Here is a 21,416-nt window from a genome sequence, read left to right as displayed (position 1 = left end):
CAAAGGTTATGTTTATCTGATTACCAGGCATCTCAGCTTGATGACTCACTTGCCAGATGGAATTTCCTAGTAATGTATAGAGTGACAGCTTTGGTGGTTGTGGGGATCCTCTGCAGAAGACACAGGGCCTTGTATGAAAAAGAGAGCTTTATTAAGATTCAGAAACCAGAGCTGGAAAAAGCTGCGTCTTGAAGCCTTCTGCAAGATTAGTGACTATACACTAGAATGTTCTAGCCGCTGCTTAGTGGATAGGAATCTCCCCTCTCTTTTTTGTTTTTGTTTTTGTTTTTGTTTCTCTTGGAAAGATATTAAATGCAGTATCACCTATATGGATAACTAAGATCACCCACATTGACAGTGGTGTATATTTTTAAAAAGTGATTTCCACATAGCCATTAAGTCATGACTGAAAATCCTGAAATGATGTTACTGCATGGCACAGAGATTCCTATGCAGATCAGTGTATCCTTAGTGGTGATTCACTAGTGATCAGGAGGAGTGCTATACCTCTTTCCCTCTGTCTAAGTATATTCTCTTGGTGTGATTTGCTGAGCATTAGTATCTCAGAAAGTTCCGTTTAAGTAAGAGAAGTTGGACTACTGTGTACTTAGTTTTTACCCTTGCCTCTGGAAATAGAAGTAGAAAATACTTTCAGGTTTCCCTGGTGCTCTGCTGTCCTAAGAGCAGATCTATGAAGCATTCATGTTTGTTCAGTATACTCTTCCATATCAGCAAATGCCATGCTCAAGTCTACATATGTGGGATATAAATGAAAGCACACCAGCTTCTTTTGTGAGCACCTTCCCCTCTGAACACATGTGAATGCATATCTTTCCTAAAGTAAACTATCATGTCATGATACTCTGCAGCATATTAAGAAACAGCATTATCTGCTGTCAAATTACATTGCTTGCCTTTTTATCTGTTTCAGATGCCTAAAAAATTGACCAGAACAATTCTGATTTTTTAAAAGCATTTATAGAAGTAAAATATTTCATGAAAAACTTATTATCAAATAAATATTTTAGCTCAGATTATAAATTTACTATGATTCTCATATACAGTATATTTAGCAAAATGGCAAATAGCATTGTGGATATCATCAAGGTAAGTCTAAGCATGATGACATCATATTTTATACACATGGATTAATGTGTGCAAACATACTGCATTGCAAGAAGTAAGCATGAAGTAATTAGTGTCACTGTAGTACAGATAACATTTTCATTTGATATTATAAAATGGTCTAGCTCATGTCTAGAAATCAAAGTGCTGATGCCAAGTGCAAAATTTGCTACCAAAACATTCTATTCCTCCTAATGGTAGAAAAGGATTAATTAACATAAGCTTGCAATAGCAAATGATTATACTACAGCAAGTCTGATAGCTGCCATTTATAAACTACATGCTAAAAAGTGAAGATAATTTTAGCCTAGTAAGGACTGAGGAAATAATGCATGAAAAACACTGTAAATAGCCAATTCTTATTCTTCCAGAAGTGGAAACCAGGCATTTGCTGCATCATGATAGATGGGGATATGCAACTAAGTGTTATTTTATGGGTGAGGCAAAGCAAGAAATCCTGTGGGGTGAGAATGAATGGTCATGATGCAAGAGGTTCTCATTGCTCGTACACATGACCACACGTTCAAAAGTATGAATCTTTGGGACAACAGGTCAGTGCACTTCCAAAGTGGTTTGCCAAACTACCTGCTTTTCTTTACCGGCACAGCTATGAGAATGAAGAAAAATAGCCCAGGTCCTATCTCCTGGGAACCACAACCCAGTTTCCACAGAAAGGGAAGGAGATTGTACAAGTTGAGAGTCCTTTCAGATATTTATCTTGAGTAGAGAAGCATGCATGTTAGAGAATTTTTAGCCATTGTGAAAAATTCTTAGTATTTTTTAGTAGGATTTCAAAACTAAACTTTTCAATTTTTCATTTGGTTACCAATCAATAATTTAGCCTCAATGGGCAAGATCTATATAATGTCAGTTGTAATAACCTAAGTCTATTTCCAATCCATGAAAACGTAGGAATGTGTCATGGGTTATATGTTTGCATTTTCATCTAAATAACTACCATGGGAAGTTTGCTATAGGAGAAGTGAGCCTTGTAAACCATGAATGATAGACCTTCCCATTTCTCCAAAGTGTAGAATTCACAAACATACTTTGGAATTCTTTTTCCCTACAAGTATTTTCATATCCTGACAATGGGAGGTTTGGACACAAAAATTATCTCTAACATGCTGTTTCTTCATATACCTCTCATTTTCCATAATTTTACTCACTCATACACATATTGCTGACTTTTCTCCACAAAGCTTTTAATTTTCAGCAGAGTTAAGTTGAATAAAATTAAGTTAAAAAAATTGAAAGACTCATGAGAGGTTGTTTTATTCTGTTCCACTTTCCCTGCCACTCACTTCCTGATAGTAGAAACATAAAACATGCAAATTTGCTCCTGAAATCTATTAGTATATTTACATCAAGAAGGCAAAATAACATATTTGTGCATTTTCTAGATATCATGCTTGTTTTGTGCTGAAAACTGTTGAAATCTCCAGAGAACTCCTTGCTATTGCTTGAGAAACTATGGTCTACTCAGACCAAAAAAAAATGAGTACTCAAGAGCCCTTCTTGGGGAAAGATACCATCATTACCACAACTGACTTTGATATGTTTGACTACAAGATTTGGAAGCTCCCCAGGGTAAATTTTAAAAAGCATTTGAGTGCTTTGGGAGTGAATTCAGTGATTATGCTACTTATTGTCGTGTACTGTACCTAAAACTAAAATGTTGCATGGGTGTTTGAATGCAGTATGAAAACAGGTAAAGACTCCAATCTATAGCTACATGAAGTAGGAAGAATTGAGGCAAGTAGGAAAACCCATCCATTTCTACACAGTATATGTAGAGTTCTAGGGAGGGGAAAGGTCACAGCAGTTGTTAGAACCAATTCATTGGATCTGCTTATAGAGAACCTGTGATCTCTAGGTAGAGAATTTGCATCTCCAGGTAATGGTGCTCTACTAAAGAACATTAGAAGATAATTTTTAAAAAATAATGTAATTGTAGTTTCCAGGCTGGATTGAAGACTGTAATGACAGTAAGTAGTGAATTAGTTGCTAAGTTGTTCCAAGATTAAACTTATGTTTTCCACCAGGGGTTTTAGAGAGGAATGGGGGCCCTAGAAATTAGCATTAAAGTAGATTCTTGGTGTTGAGTTTGTTGTTTGTTTGTTTGTTTGTTTGTTTGTTTGTGTCTTAGTTGAGTCCTGAAATAAACTATTCAGATAATAAGCAGTTGATACGTGTGTTAGTGACTCTACTAGTTGTTGTTGGTTGAGAAAAGCAAATTGAATGAGACCTAATTCTGATTTGAGAATCTGCTGTCTTTTGGAGTAAATGCCCTGTGTTTGTATTATCTAATGTGTTGTCACCCATGCTACCTCAGAGGTCTAGTACAATGGGTAGCAGGTTGGCATTTCCTGGCCCCACTCTGCTTTCTGCCGTATGGAGATGCAGAGACCAATCTGCAGACCAGTACAAGTCCTCACCAAAACTGGGCTCCCCTTTGTCCTAGACCGTGTGTCACCTGAACTGTGAGAAGGGACTGTCGCTTAGAGTTCCCTGGCTGTCCTCATTTCTTATAGCTGTCCAAGCTCAACTAACAAACAGGCTTCTGGCATTTCTTAATCAACAATGTGTTTAACAAAGTACTGTCCAAACTAGCTGACTTTTTTTGGTAACGTAGTGAAGTGGTCATCCTTCGTAATTACTAATCACACCCTTTCCAAGGAAGAAGGGGAAAGGTAATGGTCTAGAGAATTACAATCTTGTGGGGTTTTCTGAGAACTAAAGTATGTCTGGAATGTAAATGTAGGGTGTGAGTTGAGGACTTGGTTTAAGGCACAGCACTGAAGTGGATCCTTTATAAATTCTAGAAGGGCAAAACTTAATTTTAAGCAGAACATTGGCAAGATCAGATTTTGGATAGTAGAAGTAACTATCATTACTAAGTAGACAATTGTTTAGCTTTTATAAAGGTCACCATGTGGGTATTGGCCAGGCAAGGACCAGTATGGTTGACCATGTAAATATGTTCATGCATTCATTAAAGCTGTGGGTTGGAGGATAGCATAAAGATTCTTTGAGAAAAATCATGAATTCTGCATATGTTTGTATAGAATCCCCATGAGCTAACCACTGAAAGTATTGTTTTGTCCATTTCCAAACAGGCTGCTGTTAGCTGTGCCTTGCCCTGAGATGGCTGAAATGCAATGGCTTCCTTGTAGCAGTTAAACCACAGGCTGCCAGTCCCTGTGCTTATCAGTATAGCCTGTGCTGAGCCAATAAAAGCGGAAACCTTCACTTTTTCTGGTTTCTTAATTTGTTTCATGCCAATCACTACAATTACTTTATATGCTTATTAAAACATGTGTTTTAACTATTTTGTTTGCTTTGAAACATTTTTTTTTGCTTCTTATCATGTAGTGATTGGATACTCCTGGCTCTAGTTAATTTGTTTGCTCTGTCCTGACCCAATAATTTTGTCTGTGGATGATATTTGCTCTTCCATCTTCAAATTATAACATGCAATATAATGGAGCCAAAATTTCAGAATTTTATTGAAAACATCATCATTGTACAGTGTAGATCTTCACAAGTTAAGGGCTGGTAAGGATGTCATGTAAGCTGACTTAAACCCGTGTGTTTGGTTTTGCTAGGTTGACTATGCTAGCATTAGTTCTGTTCAGAGGAGGGAAAGCATATGTCTTGGTTTATACAGCAAAGTCCCTATTTTTGTATTCTGTATTTATAATATCCACTTTTACTTCCACAAGCATCTCACTTTGTACATTGAATTATATGATCACCCTATCAGGGAGAGCCACAAGGAAACTGCCCGTTTATGCATCCCCAGAATTCAATTTCTAGAAAGTAAATGTAATTAAAATACGCTGATAGTCACTGTTCTTACAGGAGATGGTGCATGTTGTATTTAAGTCTTTTTGAGGTCAAAGAGAAAAACTTGTCATTTGGTTACTGAAAGGTTTTTACTGCTTTAATAGAAAAGTAAAATCGCCTCTTTCCTTGGTGTCACATGCTCCTCAGTTAGCCTTGCCATGGTTCTGTGAAGACATTTAAAGCAAAGCCCAGTTTGTCACTCATTTTTTCAAAACAAAATAGTTTCGATTATTATTTAACTTATAATGGTAAAAACAAAGAACCATATGTGATTGTTTGAAAGAAAATGGCCCCCAAAGGAAGTGGCACTATTAGGAGGTGTGACTTTGTTAGAGTAGATGTGGCCTTTTTGGAGAAAGTGTGTCACTGTGGGGATGGGCTTTGAGGTCTCCTGTGCTCAAGCTATGCTCAGAGTGACTCACCCTCCTTCTACTGGCTGTGGATCAAGATGTAGAACTCTCAGCCCCTTCCCCAGCACCATATCTGCTTACATGCCTCCATGTCCCACCATGATGATAATGGACTAAACTTCTGAAACTATAATCCACCCCAGTTAAATGATTTCCTTTATAAGAGTTGCTGTGGTCATGGTATCTCTTCACAGCAATAGAAATCCTAACTAAGACACCTTACTAGGAAAAGGAAGTAAAAATAATCTTGAAAAAACATGTTAGTAAATTTAGTTCAAACCCTCAAGTAAAGCCTAAAGAGGTCATGTGGCATGGATGCAGTTAACTGGCTATTCAAGTATGGATACTGTAGGTGGATCACAAATGTGGCAACACAGAATTTTGAGGTAGGTCTTTGCTAAATGTAATAACCTATGCAGTGCCAAAGACAACTCTTATTACCATCATATGCCTTGCTAACTAATAAGATCCTTGTAAATTATCTTGATGTAAGGGCAGGAAATACATACAAATCAATCAGGATTATTTTATTTTTTCATATTCACTGTATTAAAAAGGAGAGCACAGAAGGTGTTTGCTGCCATGTGTATATATGAAACAAACATACAATCTAACAATAAGAAACTGAACTTTTAAGCCACAGAGAAATATCACTAGTTAATCTCACTCTTACTGCCTATTGCTATAGTCCTCATTGTTATGTATTAGTGACATTAATTTCTTAATTACCAACCCTTTCATCAATAATACTTGCCTACCATGATACTGTGTAATTCATGGTACATTCCATATATTCCAAATTCTTCTTCCATTATACCTACATCTTGTTTCTTTGAACTCTCCTTTACCTTTTTACTACAGTGACTCAATTTTGTCCACATGTACATATCTTAGTCATGCCTATAACACCATTTCAAACTTCCCATATAATCATCTTCCCTTGTAGCCTCATCCCATTCTTCATTCCCTCCAGAACTTACATCTGTTAACCATTCTTTTCTACTGTACGTCTTCTTCTTGTTTCACTCATCCATTTGTTCAACAAGTACTTACTGACTGCTTATGTGCCCTACTCTCTTCTAAATACTAGAAATAGAAAGCCTCTGCCTTCATGTTAATTGTATCTATTTCTGGCAGTGATAACATGACATACTAAGCCATTAAACTGTTCAGCATTGTATTATGAGAGGGGTGGGGGATTTAAAGCAAAGAAAGTAAAGCCACCAAATGAATATCTGGGGATAATGTGCTCCATAGAGAAAGAACAGCAAGTGCAAAGTATTTGAAATAGAAGGGCATGGTGTGTTTAAGCAGTAGGAGAGATGAAGGAAGTATGACTGGGATAGAAAAGGAAAGAAGAGGAGAAAGGGGATGTAGGGGGGTGAGATCACAGAAGTGACCAGAGAACAAACCCTGTAGGCATTTATAAGTCTTTGTAAAAATCACTGTAAATCTGTTGGACAGTTTTGAGCGGAAGAATTCTATGATGAGAATGACATTTTAGCTGGATTCTTTTTGTTACTACATTAAGATAGATTGTAGACAATACAGATAGAAGCAGTAACTCTCTGTTAGAGGCTATTGCAATTCATGTGAGATAAAGAGGTGGCTCATATTCTTTCTCAAGTGATGGTAGCTTGGTCATGGTCCTAATAAAGTTATAGTTGGTAGTGGGTTGAGAAACTTTGAGAATGCTTTGGTAGTAAAGCCAGTAGAATCCATAGGGAAAATAAATGAAGAAATGTGAGATAGACCTCAATCATTGTTCTGTGGGTTTTAGGTGGAACAGATGCTGTGGGATGGATCTTGAGATGTGGATGATAATTAAGCAGCTGGCTGGATACAGGAGCCTGGACTTCAGGAGAGGGATACCTGAATCTGACACTCAGACTGTGGTGATTCTCTTTACTGCTGTTTACAATGTCTCATTGTTGTTGGTTGTTTTTGCTCTTTTGGGGGCCCACCACCCAGCTCCCAAATAAACCATCCATGGAGACTTATTCTTAATTATAAATGTCCAACCTTAGCTTGGCTTGTTTCTTGCCAGCTTCCTTAACTTAAATTATCCCATCTATCTTTGGCCTGAGGGCTTTTATCTTTCTCTATTCCTGTTTACCTTTTCTTTCCTTCTTACTCCATGTCTGGCTGGGTGGCTGGGTGGCTGGCCTCTAGCGTCCTCTTCTCTTTGTTCTCTTACTCTTTCTTCCTCCTCCTAGATTTCTCCGTCTACCTATTCTCTCTGCCTGCCAGCCCTACCTCTTTCTCTCTCCTGCCTGGCTATTGTCCATTCAGCTCTTTATTAGACCATCAGGTGTTTCAGACAGACAAAGTATCACATCTTCACAGAGTTAGAGTATATACTTCACTCGAGTGTAGCAAATGGGACTCTGGAGCTTTTTGACAACACCTGGGTTAATGTATTCTCTGGATCCTTACTGCAGTCTGTTCTTTAAAGCATCTCCCACCTGACACATGTCTATACATGTAGCAGCTCCCTCCTCTCCTTTGGTCTGTGCTGCCATTCTCAGTTTGAATGTAATCCACCCCAGCTCACCTGCATGAAGCAACTCCTGCTGGTGGCTTTAGATGCGTTCTCCATCTTTTACCATTCACATTCTTGGGTGCTTGGGATAGTTCCTAACAAAGGTTGGATGATCAATAAATATTTCTGTCTTTCTTGTTTGCCATTTGCTCATTAATGAAACTTATAAATTTATGAATTATATTTATGAGGTAACAAAAGTGACATGTTAATGTTTTTCTAATACCACTAAATATTATGCTGGAGAGCCAATTGGGTAAAATGCTTACTGTGTAACCATGAAGAACTGATTTTAGAGCAACAGTAGCCATATAAAAACTAGGCTCAGTGGTGTAGTAATTTCATTCCTGAGCAGAGTTAGGGGCTTGCAGAAAGAAATGGATCTCCCAGTTCATGGGAGCTCACGGACTATAGCATGACAGCTAGGGAACCTGCATGGGACTGACCTAAGCCCTCCACATGCGTGTGACAGTTGTGTAGCTTGGTCTGTTTGTGAGGCCCCAGCAGTGGGACCAGAATCTGTCCCTGGCTCATGAGCTGGCTTTTTGAAACCTATTTCCTATGGTAGGATGCCTCGCTCAGCCTGATGCAGGAGGAAGGATCTTAGTCCTTTAGTCCTGCCATAACTTGCTATACCATGCTTTGTTGACTTCCATGGAAGGCCTTACCTTTCTGAGGAATGGATAGGGGGTACAAAGGAGTTTGGGGGAGGGAATGGTAGGAGAAGAGGAATGGGAAACTGTTGTTGGTATATAAAATAAATTTAAAAATTAATAATAAAAAAGCATATAAATAAAAAGGGGGGAGAGATGGATCTTCATAGCACCTTGGCCAGACAGCCTAGCCAAAATTTATGAGTTACGGGTTCAGTGAGAGACCCTGACTCAAAAAACAATGTGGAGGGACTGGTGAGAAACTCCAGTCCCAGGTGATCCAACACCTGACCTCTTTGGATGCCAGACATGCCTTTGGTGCACATGTAGACATGAAGGACGAACATTCATACATATAAAATAAATAAATCTTTTGAAAATTAAAAAAATATGGAAGTGATTGAGGAAGACTCCTAATATTGACCTCTAGCCTCTATGTGCTTGTCCATCTGTTCACAGGCCCACACACACACACACACACACATACACACACACACACACACACACACACACACACACACACACACACACCCTCAGGTTTTTTTTTTTTTTTAAATCTACAAGTAAGTTGAAAGGCCTTGTCAGGTAGAGAAGCACAATTGTGTAGGAATTTGATTATGTTAACTCAGCCTGCATGTTAGCTTCTTGCCACTGTTTCTTACCAGTAGTTTTTCTCTGAGTTCTTATATCCTTAGCTCCCTCAGTAAACCCCCATGGGCTACTCCATTGCAAACACTGCTATTGCCTGTGGTTTATGGGCCTCTGGACAGAGGGGCATACATGTATATCAAAGGTTCTCACAAAAAGTGACTGGGTAATGTTAAAAGTAAGTGTGTGGGGCTTTGGAGGCCCAAAATGAAGGTGTTCTCACGGGCCACATATGGCCTGTTGTAGGTTGAACTCCCTGCCCCATTGGCATTGTCGCAGAGATATTCGTCTGACCTTGCAAATCTTACAAACGTATGTCAGGGTAGCATCTGCTCCTCCATCTGAATATCAAATCTCATTCAGAGCTAGAAGAGCAGAACTTGAGAAGTAATCCAAAGATGACCCTGTGTACCCACCTGCACCTTGCACTGATCCTCTGGTGTTCTTAATCAGCCTTGCTAAATACTTCCTGTAGGGAAAATGAGGAGTGATGAGGAGTAATCTTGCTGCTGCTTCTGAAAAATTCATCGACTGATTTACAGATATTACTTATTCATCATGCTATCCCATTGCAGAAGATGGGAATTCAATTCCAGCCTTAAAGGTTATGGGATCCCTCAAGGCCTAGAGTATATTAATGAAAAGTTGAGAACCTGACAAAGATTCAAGAATCTGCATAGTGAATAGTCTTCCATGAAGCCTAGATTCTGAAGTAAATTTAGACACAGGGTAGGAATATGACAGTGCATTTCTCTTCAGTTTAAAGCAAACTGACTTTGGTATTCCTTGCATCGTAAGTAGTCCTGACTCAGCTCGCCTGGAGTAGGCATCACTGTGAGAACTGTAATACACAAGTAGAATCTGTTTACCTAACCGATTTCAGCAGAAGCCGACTCCATCCCACATGTTGGATTACTTACAGTGAGTTCTCATTTTCCTCAAAAGGTGAACTCATACCTTCAGGATGCCTCTGTAGTTCAAATGATACCTATTTCCCATGCTTCTCTACGCCACAAATCTAACTGTTAGCACTGTAGAGGACTAGCTCTAAAGATACTACTGAGTCCTATAGATGTGTGGTTTGTTTGCCTTAAACTACTAAAACTTTAGCATGAAGCATCTTATCCAAATTTAAATCCCCTTTCTTCCAACACTGATAGGGTCAGAAATAGGAATCTCATGCGAAATTTCTTCATTCTTCTTTGCAATTTACATTTTAATGTGTTGATGGATTCCCTCCATTAATTTTATCTTCCTTCCAAGTGATGATGCATCTATTTCCACGTTAGCCATCTATCTCATCTGTCTACTTATCTCTATCTGTCTGTCTGTCTGTCTATCTATCTGTCTGTCTATCTATCTGTCTGTCTATCTATCTATCTATCTATCTATCTATCTATCTATCTATCTATCTACCTATCTGTCTGTCTATCTATCTATTTATCTATCTATCTATCTATCTATCTATCTATCTATCTATCTATCTATCTATCTATCTATCTACCTGTCTGTCTGTCTGTCTGTCTGTCTGTCTGTCTGTCTGTCTATCTCTGTGTGTGTGTATGTACATATTTAAAAAAATCTCTTTAGTTATTGGGGCCTTGAGCATCTTATATGTGTTAGTCACCAGAACATAACACAGACTTAACCAGAACTTAACATAAAACACCAAAACTTAGAAATAATAAATAAAATAAGTGAATAAATAAATTAATAAGCAAACCCCAAACACTGAACAGTCTCTCGGGCTGCTGACACTTGTAATTCCTCTCAGAATTGAACAGGCTCTATTGGTGCTTATGTCCTAGATTATTTTTATGAAATTCTGCCATCTTTACAGACTTCATGTTATCTAAATTTTAATATATTTTAAAACCTATAACCAAAATACTCCCCTTTCAGCAACTACTGTTATATAGATTGATTATTACTCTAAGTTTTAAATGAATACAAGGTTTGTGTATAATATCATAATTAAACTCTTCTTTCCTTTCTGCTTCATGACCGGTCTATGAGCTTGAACTCTATAGACATGATATTAATCAGAGAAGCCACATGCATGGAAGGAACATACGGATGAAGTGCTAAAGCAAGACCTGCTGGTGTGCTAGGCGAACAAGCAGACAGTAAAGACTGAACTTGCTCATAAAGAAGTGTATCCTGACCCCCAGCTCTGCCACTTTTCAGCTCAGTGGCCTGGATCAAGCAACTTGTTTTCTCCTTTGAGGAGCAGAAACCATGCATGCTTTCCTTTCTGCTTCATCAAATCTTATAGTAATGAAAGCGCTGTTTAGGTATTTGATGCTATCCCTTAGTTTTGCAATGTTCAAATACATGACTTTGAATTTTACCTTCCTTGCTCAGGTTGACATGATCGTGACCCTGGGAGGACTTGGTGGGCGTTTTGACCAGATCATGGCATGTGTGAATACCCTTTTCCAAGCCACTCACATCACTCCTTTGCCAATTATAATAATCCAAGAGGAATCTCTCATCTACCTCCTCCAACCAGTGAGTAAACAGTAGACCTCATCAGGACTCTGTTCACAGAGCCAATATTCCTGTAGAATAGGAGACTCCTTGGCTTGGCTTACGTCTTTCAGTGAAGATTGCTTGCTTGTTGTAGTTTGTTTTATTTTTATCTATGGCCCAAATGACTGAACAGCACATAGGTAGTAAATACTCAGAATTTCTATGGGTTGTTGTTTTTGTTTTTGTTGAGAGAGAGGGGAAAGAAAATCTTATAACTTTTAAATGAATTTCCTAAGAATTAAATTTAGTACTTTTGCATTTTGAGCAGCTGAATATGAATGACACTTGAGAAAAGTCTCAACAGGGAAACACAGGCTTAGCAAATATTTCAGACGGGATCCTCGTGTATTTGGAGTGTTGTCATTATAATTGGAAACTGGATTTGATTTTGTTCAACAGTTTAAAGGAAATCTTTAGCTTTTACTATTCATAAGTTGCCTGATTATTAATTTTATTCCCTCAAGTAATTTTCTAAAGATGATGTCACTGCTTTCCAATCAATGTAAGCATCAAGAAGTTTTCTGCCAGTGTAGTGCACAGAATAGAATTCTTACTGTAGAACCAAATTCCATAAGGTTGACTGGGGCCTGCAGTTTAGCTTATTCTGCATGAGATTTTGTAAGGATAGTGGACCATTCCTTTTTGCCTCTTATTATGTTATGGAACTAATAATTTGGTGTCTACCTCATCTGCTACATGCTACCTATAGTATGCCAGCATTGTAAACTGTTGTTTGCTAAGACAGTGGGTCTCATAGCATACTCACTTTTGTTCATCAGGTTCTGCTTTGTTGGTTTGGTTCGGGTTAGGTTTTGAGCTCTTTTCGTTGTCTCACTTTTTTTTGTCTCCTGCAAATATGTGTAACAAAAGCAGAATTCAGATTTCAGATTCCTTGCCAGCCTCTTACTTCATCAGCCACCACGCTTGCAGTACTGGTTGCCTATCTGTTGCAGTTCATGGCAGTGAGGATGAAGAGAAGGAGTTCTATTTGATCTTTACCCTCCAGTTCATGTGCAGCGAAGGAGACAGTGATCAAAACATAAGCATCATTGCATTAGTCAGTTTTCTGCTGTAATAAATTCCTATGATCGTCAACTGCTAAAAAGAAAGGATTACTGTAGCTCATAATCTTAGCCGTTTTAAGCCCAGGATCCATGGGTCCTGTACATTCAGTGGACATCATGGTAGTAACATGTGATGAGATAAAGCCACTCGCCCTTCTGTCAGAGACACAAAGAGAAAAAAGAAGGAAGCGTGTCCCTGTGGTCACAGTCCCCTTCTGGGTCACACCCTTAGTGATGTGGAAGCCTCCCACTAGAATCTACCTCCACACTCCACTAGGCTCCACCTCCATATTCCTACTGCTTCCCAACAGTGCCATTCCTGGGCATAAAGTTTTGTCACATGGCCTGGTGGGGACACTTAAGGTCCAGTATGTAGCAGTAATGCAATGATTAAAGTTTAGTAAATAAAGATGTTGAGAGAATAAATAGTTTGGGCATCATGGAATAAGGAAAGGATTCACAGAAACACTCTGTTTATCCACTCAACATTTTATTAACTGAATTCAACAATTCCTTAGAATACACCTACTGATAAGAAGCTTTTTTCCAGCAATAAAGCAGTCCAAAAAAGAGGGGAAATGCTCACATCTTTGGGCATTTTACTGAGCTTACATTTCCACACACTCAAGAGTGAGTTGAGGTTTGCTATGAGAGATGATGGGAAAGTCATTGAAGACAGGAGCTACAATTGAAGAACAGTAGTGGTTCGGGGTGTATCCTAAAGTGTGATTGGAATGCTACCTCCAAAACACGTCACAGGAATGGTTCGTAACATTTTTTTCATTGATGTCCTGCATCCTCACTGTAGTTGGTAAGCTCTGGGCTTTCTGAAGCAGGCAGTTTGGGAGTCTTGGAACTCCCCTATCATGGCACTGCTGTCTGTCAGCACTTCCCAAAGCCTCTCTACCGTTGTATTTTCCTACCTTGTTCTATTTCTTTGTCCCTCTGCTGCCACTCCCATTAGGTGTGTCTAAGAGTCTCTGATGGTGTCACGTGCGTCACTCAACTTCTCTTTCATGATTTGTATGCTTCAGTCTCTCTGGACTTCATCCTTTCCTACTCTCACTTCTCTTCATTCTTTAATTCAGCATTGTCTGGCTGCTCAACCCATCTACTGAGACTCTGATCCCTGCCCTCACATGCTTGCCTTTTTCACATTTGACTCTTAAAACGTAAGTGTCGAACTTATTTGATATTCTAGAATAATTCGCATATGTCAGAATACTTCGATTTTTATTTTGTAACTTCAGTTTCTCCTGTGTTGTATGGTATATAGCTGTGATTTTGCATCTTTGAAATCTCTACCTGAGGAGATTGTCTGAGGCATGAGTTAAAAGCAAGCCCAAGGAAAACTTACATTTGCTTTCGTCAACCTCCTGAATGACACCTAGTCCTGTTTACAGGACCATTAACAACATAGAACATTCTGAGACTCCTGTGGCATCCATTAGTGCGACTCGTGATTGTAATACCTCTGGGACTTTGATGTCTGATGATAAGATGTGCCTTCTAATGTCCCTCTTCTCAGCTTTGTAGAGGCAAGGTTTGGTTGGGCCATTTTCCCAGCATGCAATGGGAGTGTTTATGTCCATTTTGGTATGTAGGGTCTCTGTCTTATATGACCATCCCCTAGACTTTGGGCTTTAGCTGATGTTCACCAATTTGGAAAACACTGTCAAGATGAAAGTTAGCTTTGGTCTTTTAAATGGAAACTCATTTTATTTCTAAGTATTGTTATTTTTAAACAGATCTGATTCTATTTAAAAGAATCCTTTTATTATTTTTCTAGTATCTCTAATATTTTCTATCATGTACTACAATAAGCTACACTGTCTCTCTAAATCACCAGTCATAATTAGCCCCAGATCTGACAGATTTTTCTGGAACTGAACGTTTTCTCATTAAGAGAAAATTTACTATAGTTTGGGCAGCTTTTTCCATTTTACCTTGCAGACAGCTAGACACGAGGGGCCGAGGGAGGGGGCGGTGACTCTGCCAGAACAGTGCTTCCTCTGTAATGGCCACCTTAGGAAAGACTGTAGGTAGCCAGAGAACAAGAGCTGTGGGCCCAGGAAGAGAGGGCACCATAGAAGCCCGGAACTCCGCCTCTACATAACTGCAAGAAACTCCAGTCCTAAGAATGCTCAGGCATCTGGCCCCAGGTGATTTATGAGATTATAGCACAATGTATCACCTTGGGCTTGTTAAAGGAGAATTCTGGAGTCTCCCAACGTGCTAGCTGTGTTACTGTGTGGATGCTTTGCATCCTTGAAATAATTAGAAAATTCCTTATCCTCAAGAAATAACTATTACGTGGAGCAGGACCAAAAGCTCATATTGGATCACACCTAATGACACTTTGAAGGGGGTCAAGGCCTGGCTCCAGCATCTCCCAGTGGATTAGCATTGCAATTTTATCACTGTAGTTTAGGGAGATTTTTTATTTTTTATTTTTTAGAGACCAGCTCTAGCACCCTGCTTTTGTACAACCTGTTTAGTAAAAGGATGGTAAGAAAATTTTAGTAACACAAATTAAAAGGCAGAATGACAGTGTAAGGGCTTTGATTGTTTGATGGTTCTGTATGACGTTCATGCACTTAAGCAGTTTTGCTTGTGTGTGTATGAAATGTGAATGACCTACAGATGAACTTGATACTAATGTTTGCTGAGACTTTTTCTTAAAAATAATTGTACATCTTAGAGGAGAACTGGAGTGGTTGAGAGGAATATACAGAAGAGATGGCCCACAGGGTACTGTTCATTGTTACTAGGAATAATAGTCATGATTTTAATCAGAAAAGAAACATGATAAATTTTAATTGAAAACAGTTTCAAATATTGTAGAATTAAGCTCAAGAAAACCAAGACTGTTAAGCCTTGGCATCAGATGGAGAATGGCTTGAGTTGTTTAAATTAATATTAATAGTCCACTCTCAGGTAGAGTGATAATTTAATGCTTTAAAATGAAAGCTTTCACTTAACCTTCATAACAGTACTGTAAAAAAAAAAAAAAGCAAGGCAGATAATACAGTTATACTGTAAGGCTCTGACTCAACACTTTTTCCACAGTACTACATTTCCTCTCTCATGGAATTAATGGACTAAGAAAGAAATGACAAGCTCTTAAAACAAGTCATAGCCCATAGGCCAGTGATTATCCATAAGCAATGTGTAACTGAATGGCCAGTTTGTGTGTGTGTGTGTGTGTGTGTGTGTGTGTGTGTGTGTAGATTTAAATATTTATTTCTATACATAGCATGCATACATATATATTTTTATATACATATAAAATCCTATCTGATATTGATAGTTTTACCTATAACATTGATTTCAAATAATATAAGTATTAGGTGCACTATGGTTTTGGCAGTGCTAGGGATCAAATCCAGGGCCCCATACCTGCTAGGCAAGCACACTATTACTGGTTCACGTCTGCACCTTAATTGTGAGTGCGTTTTAAGGCTATAATTTTTCCTTGCTACTATAATCTCAAATTATGAAAGATTACTTTCTGGATTTTTCTAAATCATAAGGAAATCTAACTATAGCAATAATCTTTATAATATAAACAGATCTAATGAGATAACATTGAAATACATTTACATTAAAAAAAAGTAGTAAAAATCAGCATAACTGTTAATTATTCTGAGTGTTAAGTTTGGGAACGAGTGTCTTCTTGAATTTCCTTTACAATTATATATTGTCTGACTTACAAGATAGCTAACAAGAAGAATAAATCAATCATATGAGAGATTTGTTATTTTTAAGTGTAACTTCTAACAGATGTGGTGCTGTGTCTGCTGTATAAATGTTAACTGGCCAAGGACTCTTCTAAGCCTTGAGACTAAAATGTACTTAATTTGATCTTTCTTTAAAGCTTCTATATCAAGCAGTCATAGGTTCTGTGATGTTCTGTTTCTTTGAGAGAGTGTGCACATGAGATTCTCCTGTAACTAGCTTGTATAAATAAGTGATCATCTGTTACAGAGGACAGTTATATTAGCCATTTGGGGCTGAGCTGCATGAGGTCATTTTAGCATATTCCAGTTCACACCCCCTTTCTAGTCCCCTTTCTTTGTCTTTGTTAACCAGAAGCTGGATTTTAAAATAAAGGTCCCATGCTTTCTAGTACATGTGAATGATGCTCTTGCAGTCCTCACCACTTTATGTTGAATGTTGGCATATATCAGTTAGTGTAGGTCAAATCTCCTGGTGAATGAGAACCCCAAAGTAGCAATTGCTTTTATGAATGAATATATTTGATCTATCATTTGAAGATGGAAAATTAAAAATGGGATTCTTCCCTGAAAAATAAACTTTTCGTCTTTTGCCTCAAAAATATTTCTTAAAATCTGTTCAGCCTGAATGAGCAGGAGTCTTTCTGGGACAGATCATAGATATTTTAGATCTGAGTCCCCAGTAACTGACACCATGGTGGGCTGAATTCTGCTGTCAACACATAACCTTGTTTACCACATGGTGCATGTGGACAGGATGGCTCTAGGGTTCACATACATACTTTCTCATTTTCTGGTCCCATGCTTCCCAGGAGGACAGAAACATTAGCTCTTGTAACTGAGCATAAATTACCCTTTATCTCCAAGTTTGATGACAGTTTGTAATACAAGTTAATAGGATTTACAGCCAGGAAATAAGATGTCCGGGAGTTAATAAGATGTGCCTTTTACATTATCCTAACTCTGTCCAGTGATTCCTCTTTAGGGTTCCCATATCTGATGTGGAATGCTGTTACAGAGTTGGCTTCCGATTGTTATCTCACCAAGCAAACTTCTAAACATGTTGTAAATATGTCTTCCTCATGATCTTACTTATGTTTTACTGCTATTTGGCTCTTTTTCTCTCTGTCCTTCTCTCTCTCTCACCAGATTAATTACTTACTGTATGAAGTCCTGACATTTTGTGCAGTGGACACTTGCAGTGCTCGTAATGAATATGATAAAAAGATGGTAATGGTCTGATCAAAAGAAGATGAATATTCATGAGGTAAATTTGGCATGTGTGATAGTTTCTGATGCCAACTGCAGGCTCAGGTCCATGTGCTCATGTATACATATCCTCAGCAGAGTCTCATCTGTGATAGCATCAAAGAAGTAAATCTCAGCAAGATTTACAGTGAAGGACAGGGAGTGTTCAATTCTAGGCAATTCTGAAAGCCACCTTTATTATATGCTACTCAACTTTAATTCCTTTTTTTTTTTTTTTTGAATAATCACTTTTTTCCTTTCCCTCTACATGTTCACAATATTTCTGGGTTTTTGTTTTTTGGGGGGTTTTTTGTTTTTTGTTTTTTTGTTGTTGTTGTTGTTTTTGTTTTTTTTTTATTTTTGTTTTTGCCTGGCCTTTTAGAATCTAGTACAAATTATGCATTAGTGAAATTTCACCATATGTGAAAATACATTTCACCAAAAGTGAAAATGGTCCCCAGGCCTTAGTCATTGTTGTACAAATGGGCATTGCACAGACATGTATGTAATCTACCCACAGTTATTTACAGAATTTTCTGAAAGAAAAATGATACTGATGTCAGACTCCATACACCTGCACATGCTTGCTGCTATATTATTCACATTAGCGGGGTCCATAAGTGAAAATATGACCATAGAAAATGTGGTATATATACAGAGTACTAAATCCCAAATACAGAAAATGTAGTATCTGTGGCTATTATTTATACACAAGAGTAAGATCCCATCATCTGCAGCAAAGTGCATGGATCCAGATTATAGTGTGCTAAGTGAAAGAGCAGCTGCAGAAAAACAAATCCACATGTCCCTCTCAGTGATATTAAAATATGTTCACTGAAATGTGTAATAGTGATAGTTAGAGGCTAGATCATAGAAAAGGTGGTGGGCAGTTGCATAGTAGGAACATAAACACAGATAGAAGTGATAAAGTGTGGTGTTCTGCAGAACAGTGGTGGCTACAGTTTCACAACTGCCCATGTATTTTGTGAGTAACTAGAAAGAGGAGTTTGGAGGTTCCAAACAAAAGGTCATGAGAAGGAGATAGAAATGTTGATTACACTTGTTTGGTCAGCAGGTTTTTTTACATTCATTAAAATATCACATTGTACTTGATAAATGTGGCAATTATTTCATGTTAATCAAAACACTTCTAAAAATATCTGAGAAGTAGCAAGTGTTAGCTTCCATGATTGATATGCTATTGCATTGAACACATGGAAAAGTTATAAAATATCACCTTGTTCATCATAAATTGTACAGTTAATTTTTTAAAAATAAAAATATAAATTGATGCTGAAATGTGTTGTCTTAGGTAGGGTTTCTATTGCTGTGATAAAACACCATGACCAAAGCAACTTGGAAAGGAAAGGTTTATTTCACCTTATGTCTTATAGTCATTATCTGGGGAAGTCAGGCCAGGAGTTGATGCAGAGGCCCTGGAGAGTGAAGCTTACTGTCTTGCTCCTCATGGCTTGCTCAGCCTGCTTTCTTATCCAACACAGCACCAGCAGCCCATGGGTGGCACCACTCACAATAGGATGGGACCTCCCACGTAAATCACTAATTAAGAAAATATCCTACAGGATTGCTGACATTCCAATCTGGTGGTGGCATTTTCTATACTGAGGTTCCCTCTTCCCAAATGAATATGTATACCTTGTGTCAGGTTGACAACTAGCCGACAGATGTGGTATCTCTCTGATAGTGACTATAAAGGGGCGCCAATCCCTTTATATCTACAGATGGTCAAATTCAGTGTGCCTTCCCAGTCTTCCTTCCTCTTCCAGAAGGAAATTACTAATGTCCATTTCCATACTTTATTATATCTGCCCTGGTGCAGCTTCTTACCCTTGGTGCTCTGTGCATGACTGAGGCTTTTTTTTTTTTTTTTTTTTTTACTCACTCCATTGCTTTGGCTCCTCTGCTTCTCTGTGTCAGTGCAACAACTTCCTCACTAGAATGCATGAAGATACCAGCTTGTTTACTTCTGTAAACATCCCTGGGCTTTCCAGGAAATCTTTAATGCCCATTCTTCTCTTCTTGTCTTCCTTGCCCTCTCCTCCGAGGTTCTCTTCCTTCTCTAAGATGTTTAAGAATTCACACAAGGGCGGCAGTGGTGCACGCCTTTAATCCCAGCACTAGTGGGGCTGAGCCAGGTGGATCTCTGTGAGTTCGAGGTCAGCCTGGTCTACAGAGCGAGATCCAGGACAGGCACCAAAACTACACAGAGAAATCCTATCTTGAAAAACAAAAACAAAAACAAAAAAAATTAACACAATAACCTACCCTACTATTTTGTTACGCTAGTTTTGAACTGTGTTAGTTGAAATCCTTCTATTTTAATGTGAAATAAGGCAATCACATTTGAGAGTTATAAAAATCTCATTTTTCTAGGTATTTCATTGTCTTCTTTAAGTTAATAGAGAAATTTTCTCTTTATGGTTTTATCTATGCTTAATTAAATTAATTTTCTTCAACTAAGAATAAAACCACACAAAGTATTTATTCTATAGGTGGTGTTTTGTTGATTTGTAGCAGAAAACACACCAACAGCCTTCTTTAAATACCTGTTATGTCATAGATACTGCTCGATGCTGGGCCCTCACTGGGACTCTTCTTGGAGACCCTGTTGTTGCCCTTTGTTGTGAAGATCCTATAGTTTTAGGTCTACAGGATTGGTCCCTTCATGAATTCCCACAGATCATAGATGGGGTGGATGCTGGGGTGGGCCAACTCATAGCCCTGATTCTGGGCCTGGGTAGTTGCAGGATTGGTCAGCCCACCAGCTCTCCCCTGTATTTTGTATCATAATCCACTTTGGCCTCACCACCAGAGTGAGCTCTCCAGCATTGCCCTGGCTTTTTCACCCCTTGCAGTGATGAGCAAGGGGCGGGGCCAGTTCTACTGCTTTCATGCCCTCAAGGTCAGCTTTATTGTGCTGCCCAGGTGAGATGTAGGACCCTCTTTTCTGGGTGCTTCAGCCGGTGAAGGGAAGGACCAGTTCTCCCTAGTGTTCCAGCTAGTGAGGGGCAGGGCAAACTCTGTACAGCCCTAACCTCTTGCCTTTGGTGGTATCAGGAGCCAGGAACATCAACAGAGACTGCAGCTATGGGTTCATCAGAGCCATGCACCAAGACTTGGGCCCTAGCAGCAGCCCAGACCCAGGCATCACCATGACCCTGAGTGACAATCAAGCCACCCACCTCAGCCGACTCCTCACCTCTTTCACCTCTTCATATATGCCTCTGTCCCCAGGAACCTGAACCATTCTGTCTTTCTCTCCCGTACCGTACCATACTTTTGCTCACCATAATAGTGCCTGTCTGCCCGGTGCTGAAAGGTGCCAGGTGGATCTGTGTTTTCTCCTCAAAGCCCAGGGCAGACCGCCCCAGGCCTGTGTGTGTGTGTGTGTGTGTGTCCTTGTTTTACTCAGTCTATCATAGCTCTGAACAGGACCATAAGATCCTCATCACAAAGAGATCATAATAGTGCCCAACTGCGCCGTGCCTCTGGAGAGTGGGCTCCTGGTTGGTGTGGAGGTGTTGCTGGAGTCCTCTTGTGGGTCAGGGCTAGAAACCCCAGGCTATGTTTGGTAGAATCCCACCTGC

General features: G+C 38.9%; 1 protein-coding gene across 3 annotated transcripts in view; it reads left to right on the top strand.

The window, feature by feature from the left end:
• The window catches only part of Tpk1 (thiamin pyrophosphokinase 1), a 321,220-nt gene that overhangs the window by 175,967 nt on the left and 123,837 nt on the right, over window positions 1–21,416 (top strand). For 2 of the 3 annotated variants that reach the window (XM_059257664.1, XM_059257665.1), the window contains one exon: window positions 11,592–11,738. The exons of the other annotated variant lie outside the window; for it this stretch is intronic. In XM_059257664.1, coding sequence (XP_059113647.1) covers window positions 11,592–11,738 — 147 coding nt within the window. The remainder of the gene's footprint in view (window positions 1–11,591; window positions 11,739–21,416) is intronic. 3 annotated transcript variants of the gene reach the window in all.

The sequence above is a fragment of the Peromyscus eremicus genome, chromosome 3 (genome assembly GCF_949786415.1).
Source record: "Peromyscus eremicus chromosome 3, PerEre_H2_v1, whole genome shotgun sequence".
Classification (NCBI taxonomy): domain Eukaryota; kingdom Metazoa; phylum Chordata; class Mammalia; order Rodentia; family Cricetidae; genus Peromyscus; species Peromyscus eremicus.
The sequence above is the reverse complement of the archived record's forward strand: the minus strand, read 5'-3'. Positions and strand labels throughout refer to the sequence as shown.